The sequence below is a fragment of the Astatotilapia calliptera genome, chromosome 4, assembly GCF_964374335.1.
Source record: "Astatotilapia calliptera chromosome 4, fAstCal68.1, whole genome shotgun sequence".
NCBI lineage: Eukaryota > Metazoa > Chordata > Actinopteri > Cichliformes > Cichlidae > Astatotilapia > Astatotilapia calliptera.
This window is the reverse complement of record NC_137425.1, coordinates 20,508,387-20,534,679: the sequence shown is the minus strand read 5'-3', so window position 1 is coordinate 20,534,679 and position 26,293 is coordinate 20,508,387. Positions and strand designations below refer to the sequence as shown.

At 41.0% G+C, this 26,293-nt stretch overlaps 1 protein-coding gene and 1 pseudogene across 2 annotated transcripts in view; both read right to left on the bottom strand.

Annotated features, from left to right (window-relative positions):
- Window positions 1–6,390, bottom strand: part of LOC145428459 (E3 SUMO-protein ligase ZBED1-like) — a 65,575-nt gene extending 59,185 nt beyond the window's left edge. Inside the window, exons 1-2 of the mRNA XM_080300676.1 lie at window positions 5,978–6,390; window positions 5,409–5,742 (exon numbers count right to left, since the gene is read on the bottom strand). Of these exons, the coding sequence (XP_080156802.1) occupies window positions 5,409–5,742; window positions 5,978–6,363 (720 nt within the window). The 5' untranslated portion in view covers window positions 6,364–6,390. The remainder of the gene's footprint in view (window positions 1–5,408; window positions 5,743–5,977) is intronic.
- Window positions 6,391–13,379: 6,989 nt separating this feature from the next.
- LOC113022046 (sterile alpha motif domain-containing protein 3-like) lies at window positions 13,380–19,880 on the bottom strand (annotated as a pseudogene). Its single transcript, XR_013908567.1, has 8 exons — window positions 19,242–19,880; window positions 18,914–19,072; window positions 18,668–18,755; window positions 17,541–17,696; window positions 16,867–17,073; window positions 16,462–16,602; window positions 16,267–16,346; window positions 13,380–16,162 (listed from the first exon to the last, which is right to left on the bottom strand). The product of XR_013908567.1 is annotated as a sterile alpha motif domain-containing protein 3-like (transcript).
- Window positions 19,881–26,293: the final 6,413 nt, after the last annotated feature.

Below are 26,293 nucleotides of genomic sequence, written 5' to 3'. Positions count from 1 at the left end.
TGCTTTATACTGTAAGGTAAAAACACTACAGTAAAAGCCAGAAAACCCCAACAATCCAATGATCCCCTTTGAGCAAGCACTGGGCGACAGTGGGGAGGAAAAACTCCCTTTAGGAAGAAACCTCCGGCAGAACCAGGCTCAAGAAGGGGCGGCCATCTGCTGCGACCGGTTGGGGGTGGGTGGGCAATCTCAGTCCACGAGGGCCGGTGTCCCTGCAGGTTTTAGATGTGTCCTCGAACCAACACAGCTGATTTAAACGGCTAAATTAGCTCCTCAACATGTCCTGAAGTTCTCCAGAGGCCTGGTAACGAACTAATCATGTGATTCAGGTGTGTTGAGCCAAGGTGAGATCTAAAACCTGCAGGGACACCGGCCCTCGTGGACTGAGAATGCCCACCCATGATATAGGGAGACAAGATGAAGTATACTTCTAATGGCCTATTTTAGCAGTTAATTTTTAACAATCAACTGGTGGTAATCCATCATCAGAATTGAGGAAAGGTGGTGTTGATGGAGACTCTACAGGAGGATTCACTGGGGAAGCCATACCTGCACTTCTGCCAGGGTGTCTTGGACGTACCTGAATAAATGTAGTTTTCCCTGGAAGTGGACGAGGATTAATCTGAGACGGAGTCTCCTCAGAACATCTCCCCATCATGCTTCTATGGTCCAACGATGCCAGCTTTTGTCCTTTCTGTTTTTCTAATTTAAGCTGGAGTTGAGCGTCTTTCACTCTAGATTTTAGATGACCTATCTCTTTTTCTTCATTGGCAGCCTTTTGGATAATCTGGTTCACTGGTCCAATGAGCTCCTCTCTTTGTCGGAATAAAGCGTACTCGGAAGACTTTACCATGTCATTGTACTGCTTTTTAAATGATTCCAGCTCCCGTGTTTTATCTAGTAAAGCTGCATCTAGATCCTTGCATCTGATACGTAGACAGTTCAGCTGTTTTTCAAGAAACTCCTTCGTTGTTCCAACAAAGGGGGTGCCTTCCACTCCGTCTACGTATTTCTTTTTCAAGTTGTGGAACATATCCCTAAATTCCACCTTTTCTTTTCCTCTCAAGTGACCTTCATGTGGAAATGCCTTTTCAAAGGACAAAACGCACTGGCACAATTCCTCTTGGAAGTAGCGCTCTTTCTTCTCCAGCCAATTCACTTTGGATATAAATCTTTCCCGTTGCTTTTTTGTGGAGCGCAGTTTCTCTTCCAGCGCCACCTTTTCAGCCAGTGCCTGATTGTGTGCCGCTTTTACTTTGTGCCGGTCCACTGCTGTCTTTCTGTGGTTTTCCTGCTCTGTGCTTAGGGCCTTTTTGACGTCTTCAATTTTCTTTTTCAAAGAATCAACTTCGTCTTCAAGCATAGCCTTCATTTTCTTTTCCAAGGCCAGAGCTCTAATATTACTCTGGCATTTCTGCTTGATCGCCATATTCTGGGCCTTTTGGTCGTCTATCACTTTGCCCATTTGACCTTTCTCCTCTGTTAATTCTTTCATGTTTTTAACCATAAATTCATTTTCGTCTTGTAGCTTTGTATTATGCCACAAAACACCGTCAATCCAACACTGCGAGGATTGACGTTCTTCCTCGCGTTCCTTAACCGCATTGACGGTCACACCTCTACTATTTTTTACTGCCGTCTGCAGCTTTTCTATTTTGGAGTCATACATGTTGATCACCTCTTCTAACTTCCTGTCTGCAGCATTTGCTTTGTTTTCCAGTTTTTTAGTATTTTCCTGGTAAAACTGCTGCATCTGATTTTTTTCCTCTTTGTGGCGTTTCAATAATAATTCAACAACTTGGCTGTTGTGAAATTGCTGACGTGCCACCTTTTCTTTCTCTGTTTCCAGCAGTCCTTGCAGGACTTGGACTTCGTCCTCGTGTTTTTCTTTAAGCTCAGCCAGAGTTTTCTCCGTCTCTGCGCGGAACTTTACCAGAGCTTCGTGGTCATCTTTTATCGAGTCCAACCTGTCTGCGATGTTTGTCCTGTCATCCAAGACCGAACCCAGCAGCTTATTATTCTGCAAAAGTTCATTGTTTTCTTTTGTTAGATCCTCGATCCGTTTCTTATTGACTGTATGCAGGTTTTTGAAGTAGTCAAGCTCAGTTTTGAGCTTTTCAACCTCGTCGATCATTGGCTGCAGTCTTTGCTCGAACTGTCTGGCATATGTTTCTTTTTCTTTTTCACTTTTTTTAACCATTGTTTTCGAGAAATTAACATTTCTGTCTTTGTTAGCTTTCGAACTCATTTCTGCTTTTTTATGTGCTGTATCACTCCAACAAAACGATAGCTTAATGAATTCCCTTTGACAGCTGTCCTCTATTTATAGACTTGAACATCAAAGGATGAAAGGACTGTCACTATGACATCACCACGTTCTGTGACGTAACAGGGCTTTGGAGCGTGATGTCACGGGGGTGGGCGTGGAAAGGATTTTGGGGGTCTAAACAAAGCGTGTCTTTTTTTTAAAACTTTATTTAACAAACAATGAGTATACAACATACGAACAGATGAAGTATACAACAGAACATGAACACAAAAAGCCAAGGGTGAAAGAAAAAGGTAACAATTATAAGAATACACGCAAAAATTCACATACATATATTGTTGTGAGAGCCTTTTTGTTGGTGCAGTCTGATATTGATTGTATGTGCATGTGCACATCCTTAAAATAATGACAGAAATATGGTGTTTTGTTAGTAAACTTACATTTATGGATAAAAAATTTAGCTAAAAGTATTAAGAAATTAATCATAAAAAACATTTCTCATACTTCTTGGGGAACTTAAAGAAACAGAATAAAACATTTTCCCATCGTAAAGAAAACTCCCTTAAAATATGGACAATAACAAAGCTGCTAAATTCCTTCCAGAATCTCTGTGTAAAAGAACAGTACCAAAAAAGATGTGTCACCGTTTCTGGATGATCCCCACAGAAAGTACAATTAGTATTTATGTCCCTTTTAAATTTGACCATGTAGTGACTGGCTGGATAACATGTATGTCGAATTTTAAAAGAGACTTCTTTCACCTTATTTACAATCAAATATTTATGGGGGACCATCCAGACTGTCTTCTGCTTGATATCTGGAACACTGATTGTAAAATTATATAGTGCAATAAAGTCGTTGTAAGTAAGTAGTTGTCCCTCTTTACTAACCAGCTGAGCCACCAATAGGATCCCATTTTGGAGCCAAGTTTCCAGGAAAAGTGATTTATTTTTCTATAAAATATCTCTGTTGTTCCAGATAAGGTATTTGTGAGGTGAGAAGTTGTGTTTATAAATGAGGGTCCACGCTAAGAGGACCTGCTTATGGAAGGATGAAAGCTTTACAGGGACTTTCTCAACATTGTAATTACAATTTCAAATAAAAGTAAAGCCACCAAAACGAGAGAAAATGTGGTATGGTATAAAGTTCCAGATAGAGGTAGGGTTTTAAGAAAATGTTTGGCCCAATTAATTTTGAAAGTGTTATTTAAAGTAGAAAAGTCTAAGACGTTAAGCCCACCTGATTCGTACTTATTCATCACAACAGTTTTTCTAATATAGTGCGTACGGTTTTTCCATATAAAATTAAAGAGCATACGGTCAATATCTTTACTACTTTTCTTATCCAGATGTAAGGAGAGAGCAGCATATGTTCATCGGGATATCCCTTCAGCTTTAGTAATTAACACTCTACCTTTCAAAGACAAGTCCCTTGTTCCAAGATGGCGCCGCCGCGTATGGATGCCCCGGTGCTTCAGTGCGTTACTTCTGTTTTGTTTTTGTGCATAACTTCTGTGTCTGGGCACTCCTCTGGATATTCTTACACTAGAGAAGAGCTTCTTAACTACAGGACTACAACACCTGTGGATTTACTTCCAATATTTGTCGCATCTGCGGCAGATTTACTGCAGACTCTGATCAGGAAAGTGAGACGCCGAAAGCGAGGAAAGCGAGCCGGCGCACTCGTGCGTCTGAGGAGACGCGGACTGCGAACTGCTCTTCCTGGGATCTTCCTTTCCGACGTACGCTCACTCAGGAATGAGATGGACGAGCTGGCCCTGATGAGAAGCATGAACAGAGACGTTGCCTCCTCCTGTGTCTTGTGTTTTACGGAGTCGTGGCTCTGTGAGGACATCCCGGACAGCGCGCTCAAGCTGGAGGGCTTTCATCTGCTGCGCGCGGACCGGCAGGCCTCTCTCTCTGGTAAGACCACAGGTGGACGTGTCTGCTTCTACATTAATAGTGGCTGGTGCACAGATGTAACAGTGATTGCTCAGCACTGCTCTTCCTCTCTGGAATACCTTTTTATTCACTGCAAACCGTTTTATTCTCCGCGGGAGTTTGCTTCATTCATCTTGGCCGCTGTTTACATCCCGCCAGATGCGGATGCGCAGGCAGCTCAGTGCGCACTCGCGGAGCAGATACTGCACATGGAGCGGACATTCCCGGACTCTCTCATCATTGCTCTTGGGGACTTTTACAACACCCCCCTCCTCACCCCACACAAAAGAGGATTTCACACCACCTCCTCCCACCACAACCCTTCATATTCATGAAGCAGATGCGAGGAAGCAGTTTAAGAGTCTGAATGCTCGGAAAGCTCCCGGCCCAGACGGTGTGTCTCGTCTACTGGACACAGCCGGAGGGTTCACTTGGTTGTTTGCTCTCAATAGAAGCTGAGCGCGTCTCCGTGTCTGTGCTGGTAAACGATACTGAGTCCCAGTGCTCAGTAAACTGTACACCTGACCGTTATTCTCCCACTGAATCCGGTGTGTCCACGGTCCAACACGTGCTCAACACGATGGTGCTGACCGGTGCCCAAACACACCAGAACACCAAATAAGTAAAATAACACAAACACGAACTTCTCCATGGCTCGTCGGGATGGCAACTGCTCCAAAAGTGACACATAAAATAGGCTGACATTTGAGTTTGACACGGGAGGTGAGGGGGTGTTTTGAATATGCTTGACTCCGTCACGAGGTTGCGCACAGCATCACCGGCAAGGGGGCTTGGTTTGAGAGGTTTTTGGCATCTGTGATGTGATTTACAACCATCCACCCATGTACAGCAAGAAGCCGCACTCACAACCGTGGGCATCAGCAAGTTGGTGAAATTTAAACAAAACAAAACAGCATTCCATCTGAAACTCTCTTATTGTACCCAAAATACAAATTTTAGTGATTACATGTGGCTTCATTAATTATGTTCAAACGGATGAATACATAACGCAAGTAATAACTTTATGATCAGTCAGTGAATGAAGGAGCTCAAGAGTGCAAATATAGTTGCAATAAAGTGACAAATATGCCCTTTTATGTCAAACAAAGACCGAAATAAGTGGCATCAGTGTGAGGATGAGAATGAGCGATCCAACCTCACACTGCAGATATCAGGGCAAAGCACAGTGGGGGGGTTGCAGTCTTCTTGGCTGGACCTTCTTCTGCAATGTGTGATCTTCTAGGAGAGTCTTCATGCAGCATGCCTGCCAGTGTGGTCCACACTGCTTCTCTGTCAGTCTTGGGCACACTGCGTAGGTCTTTAAAACGTGGGTCCAGTGCAGTTGCGATCTGGAGCCATGCATAGTTGGTATGTTCCTGGCGGGAAGCAAGGTCTTCCTTAAACTTCTCTTTAAACCTCACCACATATGCAGGGTCCTCATCAGTTACTTCCATGACACGGCGCAGGTGGCAGAAGGCTGGTAGAACTACAGAGCAGGAGACGTAGGCTCCTCCCAGCAGTTCAGTCACATATCTGCAGTGGAATACACACACACACACACACACACACACACACACACACACACACACACACACACAGATAAGACAGCAAATTAAAAAAAGCTTTTTAATACTAGGTAATATTAATAAAATATTTGATTTCATTTATTTTTTAAATAAGACATTTTCATAATAACAAAACTGATTTAAGATGTATGTTTGATACATTTAATCTAAACCTACAATTATGGTCACAATGACAGGCTCACCTGCAGGGCTCTAGAAGTGTCTCCAGTCTCTGGAGTTTGTCCCACTCTGGAGGCGTCAGGAGGACAAGTTTATGCTTTTGTTTATCCAGAGTCGCGGTTACTGCAGTTTGGTTGCGGATCAAGCGCTTCACCATCTCCAGCGTGGAGTTCCAGCGCGTAGGCACGTCCTGGGCCAACGGCTCCTGCTTGCGCCCCAGTGACACCTGCTCTGCGTTCAGCTCTGCTGTGTTTGCTGGGCTGTGCTTAAAATGGCCAACAATTTTGCGGCATTTGGCCAGCGCAGTGACAAAGCCACTGTCTGCGAGACTCACTGTGATGCATCTCTGTAGAATGTGCGCGGTACACGGCATGTGATTGAATGGCATGATGCGAGCCGCGGCGATCATATTGCGCGCACTGTCCGTGCCTACTGTTGTCACCTTCTCCTCAATTCTCCACCTGCGAGCAACAGTCTGGAACTGCTCTGCACAAGCCTCCGCAAAGTGCCGCTCTTCCGTTTTCATTATAGTCAGCGCAAAGGATGTCAGACCCCAGGCTTCAGTGATTAAATGCGCAGTAACTCCCAGGTAATTGTCATTACTCAATGATGTCCAGTGGTCTCCTGTCAGAGCCACGCATTCTGTGTGAACTAAAGCCTCTTCTTTTTTCTTTTTCTCCGTTTCATACAGTTCGTGGATTCGAATTGTTATTGTGCTTCTCGCTGGGGGCTTGTAGGACGCGTCCTGAGATGCAACCTTTAAAACATCCGCAAAGCCCTTGTCCTCCACAATGCTTAGCGGTCTGCAGTCCTTTGCTATCCATTTGGCTATATTGTCGGTCAGTTTGTCCAAAGAAGACTTACCGAGTGGCCTGCGTTCACTAAGAGTGGTCTGACGCAGGCCGGGTGAAGCTGCTGCCCCGACAAGCGCGTGTTTGGCATTAAGGTGGTATTTTAAGGTCGAATTTGAACGGTGAAATTGAAACTCTTTACTACAGTGAGTGCAAATTACAACGCGTTTGTTTATTGTCCCATCTATGTTCTTCTTGTATTTAAATTCCCCATCCAGAAGGCCATCCGCTTCCTGCTTCTCCATTTTCAGTGGCGCGGTAAACAAATCAAGTGGAATTATGGGAGCGACTTATCTGCGTGTTGCGCTAAATAGTTAAATATTCTAACGTAATTAATTCCAAAATTTAATTATCGCAATTAACGCGTTAATTTCGACAGCTATAAATATAATATAATATAATATAATATAATATAATATAATATAATATATCATGTTGCTATTTAATGTTTTTTGTTCGTGTTGCAGCTGCTCTGTGAGCCAAGCTTTCGTTGTCTAAATTCAATGGCAATATATCTCTGCACCACACGATGGCGATAGATTCTCACAGACAGTCTGTGCTCTGCTTCCGCCACCAGTCATCTTTAAATCTTTTTTTTAATTCAATGAAACCTTTATTTAACTGTCCATCTCGCGGCATTACTTAAAAAAAAATCATATTTAAATACAAAGAAGATTAAATACATGAACGACAGTAAATTGATAAAATAAGAGCAAATAAATATATTTACAAATGATAGCAACATCAATGGAATAAAAGCATGAACAGCAGCAGAAGGAGAAAGAGGCCTGTATCTACATTATTACTCTGGCAGCTCTCAGTCTCCATACAGACAGGACACGTTGCAGCGTAATTGCAGACAGGTGCGTGGGCCTGAGCTCCGCCCAGGCAGAATGACGAGTGGAAGAAAGCAGCAACACAATAAACATATGTAGCCTTGCGGAGCCGGCCGGGCAGACACCGAGACAGAGTGCAACGATTTTATACGTGACAACACACACAAAAAAACACACACAACAAAAATCAGAATGTGTTTGTGATTTGGATTTTTATTTAAAGGTGAAACCTTTTTTCTTTTCTTGTTTTGCCAGATTAGACATTTTGATTCATTTCATTTAGTTTTTTTGTTTTACTTTGATGCTATAATAGATGTTTTTAAAATGTAGTCATATTTAATACTATATTGCATCATGGCAAAACAACAGTCTCCTCAAGCTGCTTTATACTGTAAGGTGAAAACACTACAGAAAAAGCCAGAAAACCCCAACAATCCAAAGATCCCCTTTGAGCAAGCACTGGGCGACAGTGGGGAGGAAAAACTCCCTTTAGGAAGAAACCTCCAGCAGAACCAGGCTCAAGAAGGGGCGGCCATCTGCTGCGACCGGTTGGGGGTGATGGAAAGAGAATAGAGGGAGACAAGATGAAGTATACTTCTAATGGCCTATTCCAATTGGTGGTAATACATCATAAGAATTGAGGAATGGAGACTCTGGGGAAGGCCTTCGTCTGCCAGGGTGTTTTGGAGCCACTTGAATAAATTTAGTTTGCACTGGAGGTGGACGAGGTTTAATCTGTGGAAAGATCTGAGACGAAGTCGGAGTCTCCCCATAACATCTCCCCATCACGCCTCTATGGACCAACGGTGCGAGCTTTTGTCCTTTCTGTTTTTCTAATTTAAGCTGGAGTTGAACGTCTTTCACTCTAGATTTTAGATGACCTATCTCTTTTTCTTCATTGCCAGCTTTTCTGATCATCTGGTTCACTGGTCCAATGAGCTCCTGTTTTTGTTTGAATAAAGCGTATTCGGAAGACTTTACCATATCATTGTACTGCTTTTTAAATGATTCCAGCTCCCGTGTTTTATCTAGTAAAGCTGCATCTAGATCCTTGCATCTGGTACGTAGACAGTTCAGCTGTTTTTCAAGAAACTCCTTCGTTGTTCCAACAAAGGGGATGCCTTCCACACCGTCTACGTATTTCTTTTTCAAGTTGTGGAATATATCCCTAAATTCCACCTTTTCTTTTTCTCTGAAGTGACCTGCATGTGGAAATGCCTTTTCAAAGGACAAAACGCACTGGTACAATTCCTCTTGGAAGTGGCGCTTTTTCTTTTCCAGGCAATTCGTTTTTTGTGTGAATATTTCTGTTTGCTTTTTTGTGGCGCGCAGTTGCTCTTCCAGTGAGATCTTTTCAGCCAGTGCCTGATTGTGTGCCGTTTTTACTTTATACCTGTCCACTGCTGTCTTTCTGTGGTTTTCCTGCTCTGTGCTTAGGGCCTTTTTTAGGTCTTCATTTTTCTTTTTCAAAGAATCAACTTCATCTTCGACCATAGCCTTCATTTTCTTTTCAAAGGCCAGAGCTCTAATATTACTCTGACATTTCCGTTTGATCTCCATATTCTGGGCCTTTTGGTTGTCTATTACTTTGCCCATTTGATCTTTCTCGTCTGTTAATTCTTTCACGGTTTTATCCATCAATTCATTTTCGTCCTGTAACTTTGTATTACGTGTCAGAAGACCCTCAATCCAACACTGCGAGGATTGATGTTGTTCCTCGCGTTCTTTAACCGCATTGACGGCCACACCTCTACTATTTTTTACTGTTCTCTCAAGCTTTTCTATTTTGGAATCATACATTTCCATGACCTCTTCTAACTTTCTGTCTGCAGCATTGGCTTTGTCTTCGAGTTTTTTTTAGTATTTTCCTCGTAAAATTGCTGCATCTTATTTTTTTCCTCTTTGTGGCGTTTCAATAATAATTCAACAACTTGGCTGTTGTGAAATTCCTGACGTACCACCTTTTCTTTTGCTGTTTCCAGCAGTCCTTGCAGGACTTCGACTTCGTCCTCATCATCTGTGATTAGGTATTGAAACAGCTGTTTACTCCCCAGATGTTTGTGTCCTCAAAGAAATTCCATTTTGATTTATGTGAATGTATTGTGCAGGTACTTTCTCTGCTTCGCCCTCATTGCTTGCTTTATCTGAGAACATAATCTGCCTTCTTTTAGCTTGGGGTAGGCCAACCCCACGACTCTCCACTGCTTCCACAAAGTAACCTCCGATAACCTTTGGGTCACTGTTAGTGTGTGCGGCCCGCAGCCAAATGATGTTGCGTGAGAAACCGTCGATGCATCCATTAATACATATCCCATATGGCTTTAGTTTGTCATAAGAGTCTATGTGCCACACAAAGTTAGGCCCCTGAGCAAAATATTGCCTCCTTCTGAGACGTGTGGTCTGGCGAACCTGGGAACCTAATGGGTCCAGTAAAGAGATGAGGATCCTGACGTCTTCTTTCCTGATCGCAGTGCCGTGTTGTTTGCACTTTGTAAACATCCACCGATAACCGTGATCCTTCCCAGGCCCTTGCAGTTGGTTCACAATAAAATCTATCCCGGCGTCCAGGTCGTACTTACGTCTGTAAAGCGACTTGGCTCTCAATATCCGGTTTAAATGTCTCTCCGTAATGATGGTTCCTTGCATTGCCAGGCTTTTCAAAATGCGTTTGTAGCTCATTCCCAGCCTAAAATAAAACTCAATCAGACTGTCTCTGTCCATGGTGTATAGGTTTAGCTTCTTTTAGCTTGGGGTAGGCCTCAGTTGATGTTTTAAATTAAAACGCTTGAAGACAAAGTGAACTCTGGACAAGCGTGCGGCCTACCTGAAGCCCAGGTGGGCTTGTTGATAATCACATTTTCACACTCATCTCGGGGCACATCCATGGTGTTCTGGTGCCAGCCTGTCCCCTCTGTTTTTGTGGGGGTTTTCCCCACATACGAAAATGGCCGCTTCTGCCTGGAGGGAGTTTTTTATTTTTGCTTTGCAGCTGCACAGGATCTGTATAGAAGTTTTAAACACTTCTATTTTAGGCAAATTTATAATATTTTAGACGACAGCACATAAAACACTGTTTGCTTGGATGCGTGTGTTTGTGTGTAAAAAGTGAGATGTTCAGAGGTCTTGCTTCATGGTATCGAACAGCCCACACAAAACAGGTTCTTTATGATTTAATTTAAGTGCTGATGTAAACCACAATGTTCAGCAAACATCTATCAGGTCATTGGACTGTATTTTTTTAAAGCTTAAGTATGCGCACATGGGATATATTAAAAACTGACAAGCCGTTTGAACACATGATGTGAAATCACTTAATCAACCTGCTGGATTTTCCAAAAGTTAAAATATTTATACTACTTTGGCACATTGCTCTTAACTTATTAAGGTGGCTATTAGTGAGGGTCATGATAATCAATTCAATTGAGCAGAAGTGACGTTCTTACTTCGATTCGTCCAAATTCATGTGAGTTCCAGTCTGTTCAGCCTGTTTCTGTGTAGCACCAAGCAGTAGACCTAAACCTGGATGTGCTTCTGGGTTCTGCCTCTAATGAAAACGGATGAGTGTAAAATGCAACCATTGTTTGTAGTTTGCTGCCACCTAAAGAAACTGATGGACATTATGAACAATGCTGGGCATCCTCTGCACACGGCCATAAACAATCAGAAGAGTCTGTTCAGTGACAGGTTGCTTCTCCCCAAGACAAGAACTAACAGACTTAAAAACTCCTTTGTCCCACACGCCATCAAACTGTTTAACTCCTCTTGGGAGGCGAGAGGGAGGGGAAACAGGAGGACAAAGGAGGGGGGAACAACTAAGCTGTAGTGCCTCTTCACCTCACTGTACAATACCTTGTGCAATACTTTTTGTAAATAGTCAACAGTGCAATAGACTCAATACTTGAAATGTGCAATTCACTTGTATTTTTATTTTTTATTCCTATTTATTCTATTTATCCCCTTTGTATATTTTATTTATATTTGTCTCTGTATTTATATATGTGTGTGTGTGTGTGTGTGTGTGTGTGTGTGTGTGTGTGTGTGTGTGTGTGTGTGTGTGTGTGTGTGTGTGTGTGTGTATATATATATATATATATATAACAATTCTGTAACTGTAACTTCGGTCGTTGCTGTGCTTTTTGGAAGTCGAATTTCCCAGAGGAACCCACCCGAGGGATTAATAAAGTTCTATCTTATCTTATCTTATCTCTTACCTACTGAGTGAAAAAAGAACTGAAGTTGTAAAAAGTCAGTATTCCTAATGATAGGCTTCGTTTTGTTTCAGTTTCAGTTCACTATACAGCTCATCAAACTGTTTTCCCTTTACGTTTTGATATAATAGCTTTTTAGTACTACTGAGACACATACTGCCTTTTTCTTCCGTTAGAGTAATATTTTCTTGAGCTGTGTAACTGGATTTGTTCAAACATAGAGGTAGTTTGGATTCACTGACACAGGAGCCATACGCCCTTTCTGCAGTTTCTATGCTTCCTTAGCTCGTTTATGTCGCCATTGTTAATCCTGTCCTGTGCAAAGAAAAGCCCAAGCTACACTTGTCTGACTGACAGAAGGTTCAAGAGAAGGACATTTGCTCTCAACTCTTTCCCTGTTGAAATGTTATTCCAAGCAAGTGAGTTTCCTACAGGGTATGGAGGGTTAGTATGTGTTAATGATTTCAGTGTCATGCAGGGGAAAGTAGCATTCAGTGGAAGCTTCTCGGTGATTGTTTTAAATCCAAATATGACCCTTATTTGTGGCGCATGTTAGCATACAGTCAGCTCAGGAGTTAGTATCAGTCATGTGGTTGTCACGAGGTTGCGCACAGCATCACCGGCAAGAGGGCTTGGTTTGAGAGGTTTTTGGCATCTGTGATGTGATTTACAACCATCCACCCATGTACAGTAAGAAGCTGCACTCACAACCGTGGGCATCAGCAAGTTGGTGAAATTTAAACAAAACAGCATTACATCTGAAACTCTCTTATTGTACCCAAAATACAAATTTTAGTGATTACATGTGGCTTACATGCTATAATAGATGTTTATAAAATTTAGTAATATTTAATACTATATTGCATCATGGCAAAACAACAGTCTCCTCAAGCTGCTTTATACTGTAAGGTGAAAACACTACAGAAAAAGCCAGAAAACCCCAACAATCCAAAGATCCCCTTTGAGCAAGCACTGGGCGACAGTGGGGAGGAAAAACTCCCTTTAGGAAGAAACCTCCGGCAGAACCAGGCTCAAGAAGGGGCGGCCATCTGCTGCGACCGGTTGGGGGTGATGGAAAGAGAATAGAGGGAGACAAGATGAAGTATACTTCTAATGGCCTATTCCAATTGGTGGTAATACATCATAAGAATTGAGGAAAGGTGGTGTTGATGGAGACTCTGGGGAAGGCCTAGTCAAGCTCAGTTTTAAGCTTTTCAACTTCATCAATCATTCACACTCAGAAATTAAAGTACAGAAATGTACCTATAGGGGTACAATGGCTTGTCACTGGGGTGGTACCCTCTAAGGTACCGTTCTGTACCCTAAACTGTGGGTACTGATTTGTACCCTTGTAATTTGTACCTTTTACATGTCAAACCTGTACTTTAAAGGGCAAAGTTGTACCCTTAGTATAAAGTACAAAAAAGAACCCTTAAAAGGAGTACAAAAATGTCTTTCTAAAGGTTCAGTATCTAAACACAGATTTCCTACATTTTTCCTCTCAAGATTTGAAAAATTGAAGATACAAAGTCAAAAATACTTGTCACATTTATTACCTTCTTAAATACATTGCTTAACTGTTACATACAAACTGTTATCAACAGAGTATGTGTCATAAGCTGCAACATCAATTTCCTGTCCAGGTTTTAGCAACGTCCATTCACTATCAACTCTAACACTGTATGAATGAAAATGGTTGTCATATAACAGAGGAATGAGAATTTTTCCACAAAAGACCCACATTGTGTCAATATTAAATATGTACTTAATTTGCCAGAACAGAGGAATCTTCTCTGAATGCAGTACATCAATGACAAACACATCTCTTACACAGTATTTGACACTGTTCACAATTACTTCTGACACACGCTGGAAAGCTTTCTTAGCACTATCAACTTCAGAAAAGCCACAATAGACTGTCAGTGCTTGTTGCAGTTCCAGTGGTAATGACAAAAATGGTGTAGTCACACTTTTTCCAAAAACATTTTCAAATTCACCAAGTAAACTTTTGTTAGAAAACTCCCAGCACTGTCTGAACTGATGTCTGTTGCTCAAAGTTGTAGCAATGTTCATAAAATTTCTACAATTGCGGGACAACGTTTTGAAATACTGGTGCTTACTTTCAAATCTCATACACCATAACAAACGTAGAGGGCCGAACATTTCAATCAGTCTTGCATAGTGGATTAAATAATGACACTTTGGTGTAATTACATCCCCAAATACACTTTTCAGTTTTGTGAGAAACTCATGGACAAGCAACTTCAACAATAAAATATTCTCTTTTCGCACTTTTTTAGCCATTACAATCTCTGTTATTTCACGACATAGAAGAAAAACATGCCAATATTTACAATTAGGTGGCACACGGTCTGCCATCAGAAATGGCAGCAATCTGAACAGGCACCACTTTTGAGATGCTGATCCAACAATACCAACACTCTGTAGTCTTTCTGATAACTGTACTGGTTTGTTTGTTTTGTCATTCTGACCAATGGGCATTTTTTGCAATTCTTCATTGATCTCTCTAATTGTAATATGCTTCTCAGTGTGGGCTTTACAAATCACTAGTTTCATAACTAGAGGAACTACACCTTCCAACAGATCATGCATTACATCAGGTGGTAAAGCTTGTGTAACACTGAAATAACTCAGTCTGTCAAAAGGACATGAACTATTTACACCATATATTGTTTTATCATCCGGAAATTCTTGGATTCGTGCAAGATGATACTGGTGAACCTCTGATGTTCTTAAAACAAAGCTTTCTTCCTCAAAGGATTGTTTCATATCTTCATAAGAAGCCATGCAATACCGACAAATTCTACCAGTGTTAAATGACATAGAAAAACCACCAATCATGTGAGCTGATAAATTATCACAAGATAAAGTTGCAAGAGCAGCATGAATAGTGTGTTCAGTTTTATCAATGGTAAAAGTAAAGCCATCAGTGGAAAGTTTTTCCAAATCATCAAGCAAAGGTTTAAGGATAACATGCCAACCACACCGCTTAACGAAAGAATAGCGTACCAATAACGCTAGATGAATGTGCCTCTGCTGAGAAGTGTACCTTTTGTCCAAATTGCCTACAGTGTAATAAAATGCACTAAGTTTGTGTTTGGATCATTTAGATCCTAGAGGATTAAGTACTTCAAATTCATCCTCATAAAAATGGAGTCGCAGTGCATTTGGGTTATCCTTGAAGAATTGATGATGTCTGAAGATTTCTCCATCAGAGTAATCTGTTAGAAATTCATCAGTTTCCGAATTGCCACTTGAAAAAATGTGATCTTTTATGTCTTCATGAGAAAGATAATTTTTTAGCACCTTATCAACAGGCACATATGAATACGAGCTAACTGTATGACCCACAGAGTCTCTTAATTTGCAATGAACAGGCTCTGTCATGTTGATCTTTGATTTGCAATGTTCTTTGACTAAATAAGGAGATCGAATAGCTGTTGAAGCCTTCTCAAAAAATTCATTTGAATGCAGGACATTTTTAACCTCTGGACACAAAGACACGTCAAGACCCATTTTCTCTAAATGATATGCTATAAAAGCATCGTAGTTCTCCTTGAAAAAACACATCAGAAAATTTACGTCTTCCACAATTTCTTCCTGAACAGAGACCGGTAAAGAATTTTTCTCTCTGCACTTAAGAATGAACTTGAAAAGATTGTCTCTGAAATTTATCAAAAATTCATCCCAGGATGGAGGGGTTTCAATATTTTCAGTTATGTCATTTGCAAATTCATTTGGGTGTGGACTGACTACCTCCTGCTCATTTTCATCTAAGTCTTTATGGGGACACAACACTTGCTCTCTGTGTTTCCTATACACATGTCGTCTGAAAGATTCATATTTTTTGAAGGAAGAACAGCAGTCACTGAGTCCACAGGTTATATCAAAATTGGCATCATGGGAATGAATAAGTCCTATGTGCTGAATAAGCTTTGTCAAACTAAAGGTTCTTCTGCCACATTTGGAGCACTGATATGGCTGAGGCATGGTGGTCAATACAGAAGATTTATTTGTCTGGTGACTGTGATTGGCAGAGGCCGGTCCTCACCCTCATCTATTTTCACAATGTACTTTTGGAGAAAAATCAGGGTGTTCTTCAGATGTTTTGGATAAGCAAGGTTGAAGACAAAATACAAGCAGAAATAAGAGATGATTCCTTCAAAAATACACGAGCTTCTGCACACTTCACTGCCATCCAACTTCACAATGTTTGGAGCGCTTCTGGAGAACACTGGTTTCCAGTCTTCATGAAGTAGCTGAACAGTTGGATAGGGGGTTTTCGGATGAACCTTTGAAGTCAAAAGAGAAGGTAGAGGAAAGCAATATCTTAGTCTCTTAACAAAAGATACATTTGTTTTCCTTTTATATAGACTAAATATTTTAATACACACACCTCTCCAAGTATGACAAAGAGATCCAGTTTCTCCTTGAAGACGTATGGCAGGAATAAAAGTGCAGCCCTTGTGTCAAGATCTGCCAAAAAAACAACAAAACACAAGATCACCCATGCATTTTATCTGGCATTTCCAGTTACCTATAAAAATTATATAAAATGGAAGCCTTGAAGTTAAAAAAAAAAAGCAAATACCTGGTAGGTCATCAGTGAGAGCCTCCTCTCTTGCATCAAGGTAGAGCTGGTAGAGTGGGGTTTTCCCTCGTGTAAGGCCAATCACCTTCGCTGGCTTACATTACCCGTTGTTGGTTGGATCCACCTGAGTTCGTTGCACAGCTACAAGTAAAAAATTCATTTTCAGTACAAAATAACAGTGTATGAAAATGAAATAATCTAAAGTTGATATTAATTATGTATGGTGCTGCATAATTATTTTTTTTATAGAATTTAACAACAATACTGTAAGAAGTTACATGAACATACAAAAAAAGGAAAGAGGGACAGATGAAGAAAGCAAGGTCAAGGGCAAATAAAATATACTACTATAAACATGTTAAATGTGACAGCTATTTCCAAGTTCAATTCAGCTTTCTGACTTACACCAGTAGGCATCCCTAAGAAGGGGTACTTCTTCAACACATCTTCCACAGGCATACCATTTGCAATTTCTTTCTGCCGCCAAGCAAACGTTTGCTGCATACGGTTATGAACCACCATGGTATCTGGTTGCATCTTCTGATATTGGCACTGTATGACCTTTAAGTGGGCGTCTATGGATAATAAATCCTCTCCTTGGACGCATGGTCCCTTGAAAGAAAGCAAGAGTGAGAAGAGAAAGTCAAAACAGATTAGAAACCCAACATAAGACTAAATATACAATTAGAGCTGACACGATCTGTGCATCACAAAGAACTCGTATCGGTTAAAGTTAACCGATACCATGAACCAATATTTAAAATATGGAAACTCTGAAATAATTTCACATAAAATCTTAATTGTTAACTTGAAATTTTAGTTTTGGAGTCATATTTAAAATGGGTTTTTTTTGTTTTTGTTTTTTAAATCTAGTTCACCCTCTTTTAGCGCCTTCCAATTAATAATTTTTTGTGAGGTAGAAGTATTAGCACTGGTACTTTGTATTAGCAAGTGCTCTAATCCAAGTATTGGTATTGTTTCGGTTTGAAAAAAGGTACAGTTGCATCCCTAATCCTTAGTTTTAGATGTAATAACAGAGGCAAGAACATTTTATAGCTCAAGGTGTCCCTCACACCAACCTGACAAACATTTCTCTGACTTGTTCGTTGACATTTATTAGGCTGCCCTCTCCTCGTAGAACCAAACTTCTCCTTACAACGCCTCACTGCCTCACTGTCGACTAGTGGTGCCCGCTCTGATTTGAATTTACGTCTCAAAGACATATGCCATGTGTGCTTGTTGAACAGAAACATAAGTTACTGTAAAAACAATCTACACAAAATACACCCAACAAAGAATCAGTAAACATATGTTACAGAGTATAGCATGGTGGAAAAGGATGGAGAGAATCCCCCACTAAGCTTTTGGGTTGGCATTTCTTTAGATTTTGTTTTGTATTAATTGCATGCTTTGGTGTTTTTTTGTGTTTGATGTGAGGTGTGGGCCACACCCATGTGGGAGTGGAGATTCTACTCTAGTCCAGCTGCCAGCTATTTGGAGTTGAATACAGGGAGCAGCTGATTGGGGAGGATTGGAGCCCTTCTCTATAAAGGGGAGAGGAAACAGGAAGTAGGGGTTGTCGTTGTTTTTTTTAGTAGGACACTGGTGAAGCAGGGAAGCCTCGAAGATCCAGGATGAAGTGTGCACATTTTAATGGAAAAGATTTTTAACCTGGCCTGGTTTTGCTTTTAAAATAAACTGAGGATGTTGGAGGGAGGACTCATTCTTATTGGGATGTGAGTGGATGTGCTGGAAGGCAGGAAAACAAACACTGGACTGGAGACTCTCTGTGCCCCTGACAAGGAAACTGGACCAGTTTTGGGGAAGTTCCAGCTCCCAGGATGTGATCTGGAGACCCAGCCTCGAACGAAGTCAGGCCTGAAAAGGCTAACAACCCTGACCGCGGTGGCTTTGGGCCTTGGATTCCTGGCCAGAGTTGTGTCTTCAGCCAGTAGTTTTACCCGGAGAAAGAACAAATAAATCTTGTGTAACCCATTACAGTGTGCGTGTGGTGGTTCGTTACTGGTCAATATTAGAGCTACTACTTTCTTGTACGGAGGCCATTTTGGGCCTTACGTAACACATACTTCATACAAACCTACTGAGAGGCTACAGATTGTCTTACTAACAAAACAAGATCGAAAAAAGCTTCACTTTTACTTTGTAATCTTGAAGGAACCTTATGCTAATTTTAAATTTAACTTACATAACCATTTCCCTCATGATCCTTGAGGAAAGGATACTTCGTTACCAGCGTCTTCACAGCTTGCACATATTCAGAATTTGTGGGATACCTGTAATATCAGAAGAAACAGAAGTGTTAGAGCAACTGCTGACAAACAAACTTTATCAAGTGTTAGTTATTGTTTCTTAGTAATGTAGCGTTTATTTTCAATATGACAGATTCAGCTTTTTCTAAAGCAACAAGCTAACATTACCCTGATTAACTTACATAGTATACTGTGCCACAGCTTCATATAGAACTCTGATTATTGTGTGTCTGTCCCTTGGATTTTTATGGCACGGTTCTTTGTTGTCCAGTTTTAGTTGCAGATTTTTGGGAAATCTTGGAATTTCAAAAGAGGCTGGCAGTCTCAAAGTATTTTCATTGCTGTGAAAACAGTTAAGTGTTTGTTTTTATTGCATGAATTGAAGTATAAAACACTACAGTAACAATACATATGGTAGAAACAATGATCATATTAACTAAATCCTAAAAGTGCATAACGGCCAACATGTATGCTTCAGACATACTAACTTCATTATAAATAAGAAAATACCTTATTGAAGTTGACGAAGTAGATGGTTGCCAGTCTTCTGGAGAGACAGTCTGTAGAGTCAGACTGACTGAAGATTCCTTCATCCTTGACACAAACTGGTTGAATTTAACCTGCTTTTTGAAGGATCCTTGGAAAAGGTATGCAACCATAGTCTCAGTAAGACCGCAGTCAACTGTGTCACCATCAACCTCATTGTCTGCAAGATAAATGGTAGTACAAACTCTAAATTCAATGTAAGGATATTTATCACCACATTTTTACATGGGTAAAAACCGTATATCACACACATTAAAACCTTTTGTACAACTTCTTTCAGTTCAAAGAAATATTCATTTAAAAAAAATCAGTAAATTAAATAAAATAAACCAAATCTTTAGAGTGAATCCTCTCGATATGCAAAGTTTTCATTTTTAAATTTAGATGTTTGTTTGGGACTACTGGACACAGGAGAGCAGAGTCTGAGCATGCTTTTGTGCCCTTTCAAGTTTGGAAGAAAAAAAAGACTAGAATGCTGTAATGTGTTAATATTCACTACTAAGGTGACTCCTTTCTCCAGATTTCCGACAGTTTCTGCCGTCTGTTCTTTCAGACCGATTACTTATAGTGATAACACCGTATTACAAGCTCAGATTACATGCTGAAAAAGTTCCCACATTGCTTAAAACGCGACTATCAAACCCCAGCTGCGACACCCTTGTTATATTTTAAACAAGTGCGGCGTCAAGATATTTCCTTTAAACGTTATTATCAGCTGCCCATGTGTGTTAATGGCCTTGGAATGGATGTAAAAACGTGATTTTATTAAACCATTAATACACTAACGGTAAACTGCATTCAGCTACCAGGGAATCAAATTTCGCGCCGGTGTTCCAGATCTACTGGCGTTTAGATCAACTGGCGTTGGTCGAACAGATGTGTGGCAGTCTTGCGTTTCAGGAGCTGCTACCGACAAACCAGCAAAAAAACGCCAAATGTGTCATCTGTGACACTTGTGAGGTTATCTCAAACACACTCCGTCAGTCTTGATGCTGTTGAACAACAAAATGTTTAAAATGTGGCGAGTTTATCTGGTGATATCCTCATGCGCGACGCGATCGCGAAAACAGCAAACAAGTAACACCACGCCGATGTTGTTCACAGGACAGCAAGAGTAAACGATCGGGAGACTCTTGTCGTCGTTATCGTTCCGCTCGCACGTTTTATTTCTCCGGTTTCAGCGTTTTTGCTTCACAACTACAGCGAGCAGTTTACTTTGTGCACTAACATGGAGTCGAGTCAACCAGCGCCACCTCTGGCCAAGTGCCACAGCCTACAGCCAGATCAACCTGTGACACACATCTGCACCACGTTTGAATTCGTGTCATGCACATTTGTACCTTTCAATTGTGTCTGTTTGTGCGTCATGCAAATAAACCTTTGAAATGAATGAAATGATATCATATATTCCTTATTGGCCTACATTTGTACAAAATTCCAAATTATATACACAAAGTCATAGACATCACCACTCCAATTGGTCATCATGATTTTGATATTCTCTTTTTCCATAACAATGAAATACGCCTTGGACAAATATGACACATCAATATTTCATTAGTGTTGTCACATCACATCCTGTAAGCATCATCTGCCTGTGTCCTTTCCCTGGAAATGAATATTTCCAGCCAATATTGGCAATCCATCAACATGGCTGGAGAGTTGGTAGTTATATACAGTCTGTATAAGTGTGGTTAATCTAATGAAGATTTGTAAGGAGACGGCAGTTACTGTGAATTCACAGCAGTTACACAGTGATTAGTAATAAACAGTCAGTGAGTGTGAGTGGATATGACTGTTCCCACCACTAACACATGGCCCTACGCTGTGTTCACTGCATCATTCCATGTTTGGCACTGATCACCACCTGCACTCATGTATATATCTATCTATCTACTTAGCACTTTTAATTCTTATTTTTATTTTCATGTCTATTTAAGCTTAATTTATAACAGTATGTTTGCACTGAAGCACCGCAGCAATTTCCTAATATCCTAACTCCTAACTAGAAGGGGGAATTATGTTAAAATGCTCTTCATAGACTACAGCTCTGCATTTAACACCATAATTCCCTCCACACTCACCACCAAGCTGGAGCATCTGGGACTCAGCTCATCTATGTGTCTGTGGATCTCCAACTTCCTAACTGGCAGACCACAGGCAGTAAGGATGGGCGGACATGTCTCAGCCTCCACCACTCTCAGCACTGGAGCCCCCCAGGGGTGTGTTCTGAGCCCCCTGCTGTACTCTTTGTACACATATGACTGTGTGGCCACTACCAGCTCCACCACCATCATCAAGTTTGCTGACGACACCGTCGTGGTGGGCCTGATCTCTGATAACAACGAGACGGCCTACCTGAAGGAGATTAGGAATCTGGAAAACTGGTGCCAGTGGAGAGAGTGGACAGCTTCAAATACCTCGGAGTTCACATCACGCAGGACCTGTCATGGTCCTGTCACATCAACACCGTGGTGAAAAAGGCCCGACAGCGTCTCTACCACCTCAGACGCTTGAGAGACTTCCAACTGCCCTCCAAGGTGCTCAGGAACTTTTACTCGTGCACCATAGAGAGCATCCTGGCGGGAAACATCTTAACCTGGTTCGGGAACAGCACCATGCAGGACAGACGAGCTCTACAGAGGGTTGTGCGGTCAGCTGAGCGCACCATCCGCTCCGAGCTCCCTGACCTGCACTCAATCTACAGCAGGCGGTGCTGGACCAAGGCCAGGAAGATCGTGAAGGACCTCAGCCATCCCAACAACAGACTGTTCTCTCTGTTGAGGTCAGGAAAGCGATTCCGCTCCCTGAAGACCAACACAGAGAGACTGAGGAGGAGCTTCTTCCCGCAGGCGATACGGTCTCTCAATCACACCACCACACAGTACTGACCCACACATATGGTTCTTACACACACACTGGACTTTCTGGACATTGTTTTTGCACAACACTGGTCACTATATTCTTCATTTCCGGTTAATACTTGTACAGCTGCTGTTATTGTGTATATATTTATTTACATTTAGATTTCTTCATACATTCTTATATAGTTCTATATTGTGTATTTTGTTGTACAGTTATTTCATTTTTAACCTTAATTTATATTTTATTCCTTCCTAGTTAAATTTACCCTTTTTAATTTTTCATATTTATTTCCTATCTTATTCATAGCCTTTTCCTTTTTTGTTCTCTTTAGGTCACGAGCAGTTGTCCAAGCATTTCACTACATATCGTACTGTGTATGACTGTGTACGTGACAAATAAAATTTGAATTTGAATTTGAATTTTTGAATTTAATGTTGTAAACCCGCTCAACATTTGGCAATAAAACCCATTCTGATTCTGATTCTGATATAAGAAAGTCAGTGACTCAGGTGTGTCGCTTGCTTTGTCATCTGTTTGTGAGACTGTAGGAGACGTAGAAATCTTTTGTTTTAAATCTTAGTTAGGAAGGTTCCTGTTTGAAAACAAGCACTTTTTGTGAGAAATGCAAGAAGTACATCTGCAGAAAGCACACCGTTACATTCTGTCCATCATGTGGACAAAATCGAAAATGTTGAGCATTGAAAAACTGAGAACGTTGGGCAAGTTCAAAAGAAATGTGTTTGTAAGAACGAAAAACCAAATTGTTCCTAAAATAGTTATGGAAAGTCTAACTGTTGTATGTCTGTGTTCTACATGTTTATCTAATCGAAAATAAAGGTGCTATTGTTTTATTGCAGTTTTTGGATAATTCTGAGTGGATTTACACAGTACGGGTCAAAATGACCCGCAACAAAATGTCATTTTTTTGTTCTTCAACATAATACAAGGGTTCATTTCCAAAACTTGCTTATGATCTTCAATTTGTAGCAGATCCACTATCACACAGCAGCTGGAGCAGTTTCAAATGGGGGTCAGTCCACTGCTGCCACCTGTGGCCAAGTGCCACAGCCTACTACTAGATTAACTTGTGACACATCTGCACCTGCTGCTATGATCACAGTGAGTAGAGGCTGAGTGGCTGCACTTACCCCGGGTACATCCAAATCTACCCACAAACATGTTGAAAGATGCAATGGCAGCAATGTGGATTGTCAACACTAAAAACAATCAGTAAGCAAAGACAACAGGGATCAATTTTTACTGTTTATTTAGTACCCACAACATTTGTAGTCGCCTTCGGCACAGGGAAAGTCCACACACACTGTGTGGTACCACTTTCCACAGAAGGTGCAATCTGCAAGATTGAATGAGATTGTCAGAGTCATTGTCTGACTGTTTATTACTAATCACCTGCTGTACATTCACAGTAACTGCCATCTCCTTACAAATGTTTATTAGATTAACCACACTGTATATAACAACCAACTCTAAAATGTTTGTTCGCAGAGAAAAGACACAGACAGACTACGCTAACGACATGTGATGTTACAACACTAGTGAAATATTAGTGTCATTTCATTCTTTTCAAAGGTTTATTTGCATGACGCACAAACAGACACAGTTGAAAGGTACAAATGTGCATGACACGAATTCAAACGTGGTGCAGATGTGTGTCACAGGTTGATCTGGCTGTAGGCTGTGGCACTTGGCCAGAGGTGGCGCTGGTTGACTCGACTCCATGTTAGTGCACAAAGTAAACTGCTCGCTGTAGTTGTGAAGCAAAAACGCTGAAATCGGAGAAATAAACCGTGCGAGCGGAACGATAACGACGACAAGAGTCTCCCGATCGTTTACTCTTGCTGTCCTGTGAACAACATCGGCGTGGTGTTAATTGTTTGCTGTTTTCGCGATCGCGTCGCGAATGAGGATATCACCAGATAAACTCGCCACATTTTAAACATTTTGTTGTTCAACAGCATCAAGACTGACGGAGTGTGTTTGAGATAACCTCACAAGTGTCACAGATGACACATTTGGCGTTTTTTTGCTGGTTTGTCGGTAGCAGCTCCTGAAACGCAAGACTGCCACACATCTGTTCGACCAACGCCAGTTGATCTAAACGCCAGTAGATCTGGAACACCGCCAGTCCGAGTGTCAGGTGAACTGAACTTCAGGTAAGAAGTTATGACCTGCAGTCTATCTGGGTCAGATATAAACCAAGTTTAGGTGGAGTTTATTTTCGTTGTGCTGACTTTTTACCCTCAGTTGCAATAACTAGTACTGGTTCTAGCCAGCTTGACAGAGTTTATATACAGCTGGGTGGGTGCTATGACGTTACTGATAGTGAACTTTATTTTATTCATAAGGTTAGTTAGTAGAGTTGCCAACGGCTCTTTAAAAAAATGGAATGGTCCCTCATTCAGAGAAAATATTACACGTTTCGTATTGAGCTGAGAAGGAACACAGTTTGTCCCGGACTTTCGCTATAATGAAAAAAAGACACAAAGCTGGAGTTATTCTGTCGTTACGCTGCACAGCTGCCTCTTCTCCTCTCATCCTCTCCCCTGCCTCTCCTGTTGCTACTTCAATCATGAAACTGATCAATGATCAGCTGATTGGCTTTTCTCCCTTGTTTATTTATCGCCCACTTTGCGCCAGAAAGAGGAAACCAGCAGATGTCGCGCTAAACAACAGCAGCACATTTAAGCTTGATCAGCTGTTGTTAGAATTTATTTGATATTACTTTCTAGTATCAGCTGATGTTTGCTGGAGTCACAGCTGTAAAAGCTGCTGGTCATGATATCGGTTTGGATATGTGGTGAGAGGGAAACATGAAGATGAAACCAGGAGATGTCCTTACTGAATCATCAGGGCTGAACAGTGATGGAGAAACAGGTTTACCTTTTAGGTGACATGAATGAGTTGAAGGGAAGTTATGAACTGTTTCTGAGACACAAATAACACCAGGATCCTTTTTTATGTAGCTGACAGCTGGCAACTGTGCAGGGGTGGATCTAGGAAAGTTTTGCCAGGGGGCCAGGTAGGGCATTAACAGGGAAAGGTGGGGCACAAAGAAATACTTTTCTTTCTTATTCTCATTTAAAATATCTAGCTTTTATTAAATAATTATCTAAATCTTACAACCAAAGTTTTTATCTGACGTAAAATGTATAGAAATCATACATATACCAACAAGACAGTGTACATCACTGTCACAACAGCATTTGTTTTCAGTCAAAGTCTTTATGGCTTTAATACCTGGTGGGCCGGTCTCTAGTCAAAATGCCTGATTTTCTGTCCCAGTCCAGCCCTGCAGGTTAATACTGGCAGTGTCACCATGCCAGCTGACTGTATTTCATCATCAGCCAGTGTTGTTCTTGATCAATATTACCAAAGTTTACCATAAGGCAGCATAGAAAGTATTTACTTGCTTTCAGGTTTTATTCAAATGTTAGTCTTTTCAGTTGTTTCCCCACTTTTTTCCTGTTTCAAAATCAAACACCAGTTTGTGAGAAGATTATCTTCTTTTTTTTAATAGGCATTGGTTTTGCATTGGCATTGGCTAATTTGTCAATTCTTTGTTACAAATGTTCGTATTTTAATATTCAAAAATGTTTTTGCCCAAAACATATGTGCACTATATGTCAGTAAAAATATTATGCAAATATTGCTGTCCTTGAATGCTGAGTAAACACTGACAAAGCACTGATTGTATCTCTTGTACTTTATCAACGCAGTATCTAAAAACTTTGCACCATAGTGGTTAAAATCTCATTCTAATAAGAATTAAAAGCGCATTCGGTTATTAGGTTTATAGGATTATTGAATTATGGTTAACGGTTGGTAGATTTTTTTTTTTTAAACATTATCTGCCAATTACATCTGCCACCCTTCTCCAAATCTGTGCCCCTACCTGGCCCCCCAACAAAAATTTTCTAGACACGCCACTGGGTCCGGGTGGATCTCCACCAGCAGCTCAGCAGGCGAATCCGAAAACTGACACTGACGGCCAAACTCGCAGCGGTGCTTGGAGTAAGCATAAGTGGACCTGGACCTCACCGGACCTGGAGTACCTGCTGATTAAGTGCCGGCCATTCTGGCTACCGAGGGAATTTACAGCAGTGATTATTACGGCTGTTTACATTCCCCCA